The sequence below is a fragment of the Lottia gigantea genome, assembly GCF_000327385.1.
Source record: "Lottia gigantea unplaced genomic scaffold LOTGIsca_2, whole genome shotgun sequence".
NCBI lineage: Eukaryota > Metazoa > Mollusca > Gastropoda > Lottiidae > Lottia > Lottia gigantea.
Window position 1 is genome coordinate 3,830,724 of NW_008708400.1, and position 8,998 is coordinate 3,839,721.

The 8,998-nt window shown below is 34.6% G+C and overlaps 2 protein-coding genes across 2 annotated transcripts; both read right to left on the bottom strand.

The window, feature by feature from the left end:
- Positions 1-476: 476 nt before the first annotated feature.
- Positions 477-2,808, bottom strand: LOTGIDRAFT_228332 (hypothetical protein). Its single transcript, XM_009053364.1, has 5 exons — positions 2,725-2,808; positions 2,257-2,367; positions 1,806-2,065; positions 1,249-1,514; positions 477-872 (listed from the first exon to the last, which is right to left on the bottom strand). The coding sequence occupies exons 1-5, from the start codon at positions 2,786-2,788 to the stop codon at positions 569-571; spliced, it is 1,005 nt and encodes a 334-aa protein (XP_009051612.1). The 5' UTR covers positions 2,789-2,808; the 3' UTR covers positions 477-568.
- A 638-nt stretch (positions 2,809-3,446) lies between these two features.
- On the bottom strand, positions 3,447-5,498 carry LOTGIDRAFT_152859 (hypothetical protein; the record flags this gene model as incomplete). The annotated part of the gene is made up of 4 exons (XM_009053365.1): positions 3,447-3,935; positions 4,211-4,385; positions 4,755-4,902; positions 5,249-5,498. 4 exons carry the CDS (start codon positions 5,496-5,498, stop codon positions 3,447-3,449), a joined length of 1,062 nt encoding a protein of 353 aa, XP_009051613.1.
- Between the last annotated feature and the right edge of the window lie 3,500 nt (positions 5,499-8,998).

Here is an 8,998-nt window from a genome sequence, read left to right on the forward strand (position 1 = left end):
GCATATGAAACAATCTCCTTGTAATACATGTATCATGAATGAATATAATTTAAATATTACTGCATTTACTAACACAGAAGATTATACAAGGGTAGACAACTGCTGCAAACTTTACTTTTTAATTGCCTCCCTTTGTGCTGTATACAACCATTCCAAATACTTGCTAACTGTGATGTTTATTTATTGTCAAAGATACTAAAAACAAGTGTATATTTTGACAGAAATAATATATTTTGAAAATCAATTTGGAGTTCTTTATTCCTGAGAATAGTTGTCAAATTAAATGTATGTTTGTGGACATCAGGACAATCCGCTTAACCATCACATTTCCTGGTTTGTGTCGAGTATTAAACTTCTCCATGAAGCACTGATCAGTCAGTTGGGTTGTGTCAGCTTATACTGGCAAGGTACAAATCTTGTTTCAGTGCATCCTTGAGGAAAAGTTCAAAGAAAAGTGTCAAGAATAAAACTCAAATGAAATGAATTTAATTTATTTACATGGATCTTGTTATCATATATAGTATACAACGAATATCACACTAGGATATAAATTAGAATAGGATACTTCTTAAGGACAGGTGTATCCCGGAGGTGGTGTACAGCTTAAACCAGCATACAGTTGAGCCACTATTACACATGCCCCGGCTGTATTACCAGAACAGTATAGATTTAAACAATTTCTATATGCCCCATAAACAGCTGTTGATGGTAATGATGCTGTAGTAGCACATTGTAGAAACACTTCGTTAGGGAAGATCGCTCCACAACCATTCTGGACACTCGTTGCTCTTGCTAGTTGAGCATCCGAGGCGCAATTTGGAAGAGCAACACTCGCTTTGAGGTTCGTACAAATGGACCCCTCTGGAGTCGCACTGAAATTTTCAAAAAAAACTTCTTACATCAATTGAAATTGAACATAGCAAAACATTATCATACCATATAAATAGTTGTTATTCAAAGGTTGAAATATCTTGCCCAAACTTACCAGGATGTAGGTGGCTCTCTGTTTTCGACATAGTTATGACCTTTAATTTCCATTAAGGACATCAACAGCTTTTTGTGATTGGAGGGACCGTTTGAAAAGACTAGACCAAAAATGTGGTTCAATTGAATAAAGCTATTTCATCATGCCATAGCCCGATGAGCGGTTATTGTCAACAGCTTTTAAGAAATCGTTTGTACAAGTAAGAGCACACAAGCCTACTTTAAAGTTAGTTGATCAGACGTGTTAGAAAATAGTTTACTTACGCTTGTTGATTAGCAAGGTTTCTCAAAGAAAAGGCAATATCTCTTTCTTGTCTAGTGGGTTGGGCAGCAAATATTGGAGGAATGTCGTTTCTCATACCATCACAATTTCCACAAAGATTGGGCAGAAAACCACTTCCTACTTTAGGAGCAGATATTGCTGTAGCACCAAAGGGTTTAAAGTTGGCTTTGGTTAAACACTGAGGGATGTCTATGGACACGGTTCCTGGTACAGAAGTGTCGGTAACAATAATATTACTGGCATTAGACTGAAATAAAGTAACAACATTGAAACAAGTCCTGATCAACTGATTAACAATCATTATGTGGAGGGGCTACAGACAAAGGGACAAAAAGCATCAAGTATTTATGAACAATGTGATTTAAAGCTTGGCAAGGGTTGGGGCAGCCTTTACTTCTGCGGCGTGCACTCCCCTTGACCCCCTCGTAGAAACACCACAGTTGATTAACCATGACATAAATTTCCAACAAGGCTTTTCTTAGATACAATACCAACTAGGGACTTATGATCATCCTTAAAGTAATGTCCGAAGTCTTACCTGAACTCCAGCACCCGAAAGATACACTGTTTGACTAACACCACCCAATAATACAGTAATTGCTGTCCTCGACACAAACGACTTATAGGGTTCGCCTGGTCTCTCCATCGTTTCAACCACTGCAGTTATAAGACACCCTCCTGCTGTTGCATATATGGAATATACGTAGTTACAAGGCAGTAGCTGAGTTGTAGCCCTGTTCATAGTATCATACTGGATTGTATGTGGATCACCATATGCTGCACAGACACATCTTGTTGCTGCAAAGCAAAATGAAGGATTGCATTAAACGGGTAATATTATATTGGAACATTAAAACGTGATGGTTTCTAAGATTAACCTACCCTTCATGAACAAGTAAAAGATATTGTAAAATATCCGTCGATTTGGAAGTCTTAAACGTTTGGTTTGGGAGTACACTAGACAAAGTAAATAAAGGAATAGGATATACCTGTAGGTTCACACAAGAATCTTCCTTCACCAGTGAAACCAGGATCACATCTACATTCATTGTCCACACATGATGCATTGGGTACGCATACTGCACCTTGGCATGGTTGACCTGAAAGTAAGAAAGTTTTTAAAAAAAAAAATTAAAAAAAAATTCGGTCAACTACCAACTGAGCCTTAGATCTTTGATATTGATTCAACTGATCGATATTTTTTATGAGGGACCTAGACAGTCTGGAATAGATTTCGATAACTCGTCACATTGGATAAAATAGTGCAGGTAATAACACCTCACAAATCGGACATCTAAAAGTACGTCCAATAGCCGTGGTAAAGGACAAAACTTGATCATTGTGAAGATGGTATTAGCAATGACGTGAAGAAATGGACAACATTTTAAAGCAACGATAACAAAAAATTGTTCTTATGTGCAAAGACACCCATGAAAACAAATTAAAGAAAGGATTACCTCGCACTCTATTGTAGTTAATCAGAACGATGCCAATACCAAACAAAGATATCCATATTCGCATGTTGAAACACAGCGACTGCTAGACTCCTACAACATCTAGGCAGCTCGACCAATAGATATAGGTTCGTACCTCAATCCAAATAATCCGTAAACAAATCCTTTGATCTCATGATGTTTTAAATCTAATATTGCATGCTGAGTTGAAAATCCCCAGTTCACACAACCCAGATGTGAACAGAAGGCTGTTACCTTTCAACCACTGCTAAAATTTATGAATAGGACGGATTCAATGATAATGTTTGTGTACCATAAGGTTAGGTTACTTGTTGCTTCTTAGGGGCAATAATGGAGAGTTTCCATTAAGTACTAAAAAAAACCCAAAAAACAAATAAAGATTTTTAGTATTTGATCAGACATTTTAAATTACATTAAATCCCCTCCGATGGTTCCAACACCCACACAATGTCATACGGACGTAACTTATCTTTGGAAAAATTTGGAAAAGTATTATTTGCATCCGTGTATATTGTGCTTTTTGTACAAAATATGCAGTCTTAAAGTGCCATCTTTTTTTTATCTCGCCTTAGAATAGGATCTAATTTGCGAATTCAGACAATCGAAAATATAAATTATGGATATATAACATAATAGTTTTAATATCTGGAGTCTGTGTCAAAAAACCTGAATTTTAGCCCACTCATTGAGCCTTTGAAAGAACTCTATGCTGTTAAATTAAAATTAGTAACTGTGGATCTGCTGGTAAAAATAACATCATGTTCATAAACAATCACAATACATCCGATAGCAGCAGCTAAACAGACCAGAGATGCCCAAATATTCAATCTGTAGAGTGTGTTACCAATACCGAGGAACATGAAATTCAGAAACCACACTCCAGTTATAAACTTGATGATAATGTCTAACACTGCCCACTGTTTCTCGTTACCCCACACATTCAGTTCCACATCACTCATATGGAGGAAAAAGGTGAAAAACAAAACGACAAGCACAATGATGACGACGTTAACTACGACCAAGATATGGGCAGGGGTAAAACTTCTTAAATTAGTCCTGACTTCATCCACCAGCAGAAGTAAACCATCTTCTAGTTTACCATTGTTTACATTTTCCAGAAAACTTGAATGCAGTGCAGCTAATTTTGATTCTGATAGGAAACTTGATGCTTTGGATCCTACTGATGTGTACACCTGGAATAATTAAAAATACGAATGAATCTGCTGCAGATTTAGATTCTTAATATATAAGTCACTGATCAATCCTATTTTCGTAATGGATCCTATCGAGCTGCAGATTCAATTTAGAGTACAAACTGATGAGCCACCAGCAGCAGCTGATAAAACGTAATTTCAGCTACGCATATAATTTTTTTTTAGATCTCTTTGGTATTCCACCAAAAAGGGATCCAAAACAACTCATGTTAGAATCGGTTGGGTTATTTGGAAGGACTATAATTTCCTTTTACTTTGTTGAAGTGTTTGCTGTAGAAGATCACCACATCGTTATCACAAGCACCCAGTGCCCAGGAAACTCGAAGACTGTCAGCAAAGTTGGTCACCATCTTATCAACTTCTCCTTCTGTTGGTTGCCTAACTGTGGTATTTAACGTTGGTTGTATCTCATTACAATCATTGATACAACTGGAAAGATGAAAGTGTATGTTTATTTATTTGCAGATATAGTCTAGAAATGTGATAGCTAAGCTCTTTCAAAGCGGTGGAAGCTTCATTTCAGATTGGCTGGAAATAAATTTCATGGAACTGGAAATGAAGAAATGATTAAAAACGGAAAAAAAATAGCAGAGATTCAAAATTGTGGAGATCTAATGCCCCATTCTGACTTTCCATAATCCGTAAGCATGACAGAATCGCCTCCATATCCGCACGGTTATTCCCAAGGATTTGTTTTTTTGGGCATCTGTTACATAAAATGATAGTTATGAAATCGACCAAAGATTAAGATATATAGTGAGTTGTTTTACGTTGTAAGTCACTAAGATACCATCATACCTACTAGCATCCTGTAAGTCGGCTATTCTCATCTCATCTATCAAAGCTATACTAACAATATAACTCTGCCTCTGTTTCTCAGTACTATCACATAATGTGGATGTGTTCTTTTGGATTGCTATCAACTGTTGGTTGATCTGAATCATGGCTGAAATAGGACAAGTGAGCTAATTTGAGTGTCAATTAACTAGAACAAACGGCTATTATGTGAATACATATTTTTCAAGATAAAAAAAACTAGAACAAACTGCAACACTACAGTGGTATCTATCAGTATTTCTAGGATTATATACGACACTTTTCCATTGAGTTAGTTGAAAATTGTTTGGGGTTAACTTGATCACTGGATTGAGTAGAATTGTTTTCTGCTGAGCGATAAGTGGCAAGAAAAGGACAATTTTGAAAATTTCCAAAAATTAGCTGAGATCAATGTAAAGATCACCTTCTTGGTCCCCTCATTGTGAACTTATGGTTACAGGTTACATATAGCTTACCATTGTTTGAGGATGATATAATGCCATCAGGATCACAGATGTAACCCGGTCGAGAAGTATCTACTGGGAAACCACATCTTGAACTGTCTGCTGTAGGATTTGGAAATTTACAATGAGACCATATTCTCTTCTTGGAAACTGGATCCACACTGTATGTATAGCCTTTGAAATCTAGCCATGTATCTGAACATCTTTGAAGACCAATTGAAATATCAGTTAGAGTGACTAGTAAGATCATCAGTTTTCGCATCATGCTACGATAAGAAATGGCATAATATACATATAAGGTGAGGTTTGATTGAAGCTTGGTATTTTTTTTTTTACTGATGATGTATGTTGATTGTCAAGAATCGGATTTTTCAGAGGAGATTTTCAATACATGTTTATCCTGGTGCACCCGATTCGACCATTGGTACCTATCCCCTAATACTATCACATAATTGTATCCTTTTTAGGTGACCCCCCATGACAAGTTTGAAACGAAACAAGAAATTCAAGTCTCGTCTGAAGTGGTTTTCAACTTTCTTTCTTGATTCTGTAGCTTTACTGTCTAAAGTTTCATCGTTATCTTTACACCCTTTTCAAAGTTGCTATATTTGGTATACAAATGTATGTTTATTTCTAAAGATTGTGTTAGATTATCAGAGTAAAGGCGATTATATTACATGTATCATAAACTAAATATTGACATTAAGAGATTGTTAAATGTTCTTTAAATGGAAGGTTCGCCTATAGGACATTCACAGTCTCTGAGGCATATAAAGTCTTTAAACTTTTACCGGAAATTACGTCTGTTAACTCAGACTTATTACTTTTCCCTAGTTCAGCCCTATAGAATGTGGCCAAGAGTATTTAGACCTCTTCAAAGTCTCATAGAAATGTCATTGGGAATGGAATGGTGCAAAGAAATTAATGTTAATGTCCTCGAAGACCAACAGATCACACCCTATCGAAGATTTATTCATATTTTTAAGGGAGAGGGGGGAGGGGGTGGTAGATAACGGAATCTGAAATTAAACAAACCTGCAAGTAACCTTACTGGTTGTTAATCAATTGGAAAATTCCTAATGTATTCCAAAAATGTCGCAATCATTTCCAATCAATATATCACTAGTCACGTCTCCCGCCTCACAGTTGAATAATTTTCAATTATTTTCAGGAACTAATTTCACGTAACAAACTTCAAAGACACTGGATATTAAATACACCACGAGAATATTTCACGATAATATAGGCCTAATAGAAATAAAAAGTTTGTATATAATGGTTGCTAAGGTTGTGTCAGTGTTTTTACTCTATTCAATTGATTTAATATTATCAGTCGAGTTGACAAACAATAACTTCTTTATAGTACCACCCTTCTTATTAAATTATGGATTTCTTGGGATTGTATTTCATTACACGGATATAGATTGTTGTTCGTTTCAATTTATTGCTATCTATACATTGATTATGACTTTGCGTTTTGTTTTTTATTTCAGATAGAGAAGGACTGCTTTCGATTTATTTTTTTATATAATTCCATCCATTCTCAGAACACATGACAGTTCCTTTCATATGCGTTTTACAGTTTGTTTTAATGAAAGGTCAGGTACAACTCAACATGCTTGCTCGCTAAATTATGTTTTGTGCTTCTAAATGTTGTTATTAAAATTGGCGTTAAGTCTTTCGAATACGACAATGAAACAAGGTTCCAAGGTCCCGTGTTGTACAGGCTATAGACTATAAACCTCTGATGTCTGTAGTAATACTATAAATATGATGTTTGTAGTATATACCTCTTTCAATAGGATATGTATAATACATGATGTACTACTGTCAATATGATGTTTGTAGTAAATCATATAACACTATGATGTTGGTAGTAAATCATGTGACACTTTCACTATGATGTTTTATTAAATGCAGTAAAACGTGGAACAACTGTCAATATTATGTTTGTAGTAAATCTTACATAACTCCCAATATGATCTTTGTAGTAAATCATAGTACACACTATCAATATGGTGTTTGAAATAAAAATAATTATGTTGGCACAAGAAAAGAAACTTGACAATTTATATCTTTTCTTTTTATTTTCCTTACAAATATATACAATAATTTACATTAATATATACATGCAAGTAATTCATATATAACTTGTAGTTGTACAGTACCAAGTTAATATTTGAACAGTTTAATGTTGCTATCTTTCACCAATCTATGATAAATTGCCTAGATGCACTTCAAAGCTAATATCTGTAGATCCTTTATATAAAAGTCTGTTGCTGGAGTTCTCGCTTTACACTCAGGAATTGCCACATTCTGTTTATGTCATGACAGAACATATTGTCTAGAAATGACAAACAAACAACTTGAGTCCATTTTGGATGAAATGAAAGATTGTTTGGTTCTCACCAAGAGCTAAAATTTCCAAACCCACTAGCAGTTGGTTTAGGTTTCTTGTTAGATTTGGATTCTTCGACAATAACATCACCACCTCGTTTTCTGAAGAAGAAAAAAAAATCCTGAGTTTTATTATACAAAATGTTTTAACAGTTATCATTGTCATCATCATGTGAAATGAGTATACCATTTCCAACTGTATTGGAATCTAGAGCAGCCAGCATACTAAAAGCTGTTGTCATTTCAAACCCTTTGTTTTGACAAAACGAATACTTTGTAAATTTGACTGATTATGCAGATAAAGTCTATTAAATTTCAGACAAAGATTAGGTTGTGCTGATTCTTTTTCACTATATATATCACAAATAGATGGAGATTAACAGGGAGTGAGAATCACAACTGAGTGAATTACCGACTTCGCCAACAATATTTTAGAAAGAATTAATCACAACAGACCATACTATCCAACTGATTGTTGTAAATGTTCCCAATATTATGGTGTCTACTGTATGCTAACTTGTTGATCTTTACGACTGGTAGGGGTGCCTATTTTTATATTTTTTTACAGATTTACTTAGAGTGTTTACAGAGAGTAGAAAGGGTGACTATATTTGCAATTGTATGGTAATAAAAACTTACAAAGATGTATTACTGATATATTTTCCAACTCCTGATTTAAAAACTTTCAATTCTTCAGTAGCAGGCTTCTTTACTGTCCTTTTCTTCTGTTTTTCTACTTCTGCTAGATCTTTAGCTTCCTCATCTTCTCTTTCTTTCTTCAACTAAAAAAAACAAATACAAAAAGTTATAGAAAGAGAGAAATAGAACTTAATTTAGATTATGATAGCTTTTTACTTATTTCATTGATTTATTCTTTGTAATTCCTTCACCGATTAAAAATAAACACTGTCTTCAAATCAAGTTCAGAAAATTTTAGCCTGTTACCTGATAGATTATATAACCCTAAATTTTGCCATTCATTCAAAGCTTTATCCTCATATTTTTACAGTGATAGCAAAGCTTTGAATGAACAGAGCATTTGATTGGTTAAATTGGTGAACATGCATTTCTTTATAATGTTTAAAGATTTAGAATCAGGTAAAATATTCTGTTTGTAAGAGATATAGAAATAGTCATAGGTAAAGAAGCACAAGATTTATGGATATACTATTTCTGTATTTATTAACTCAACGTTTCACAGGCTCCTACAGACTGCGTTATCAAGAGAAATGACCAAAAGACTAAAAACAAGGTAAGATATCCATTTTTTGTTGACATACCTGTTCATCTGCCTCATCAAATGGGTTGACAAAAACTACACATGATTCTATTTTTATTTCTCTCTGGAAAAAGAAAACAAAGCAT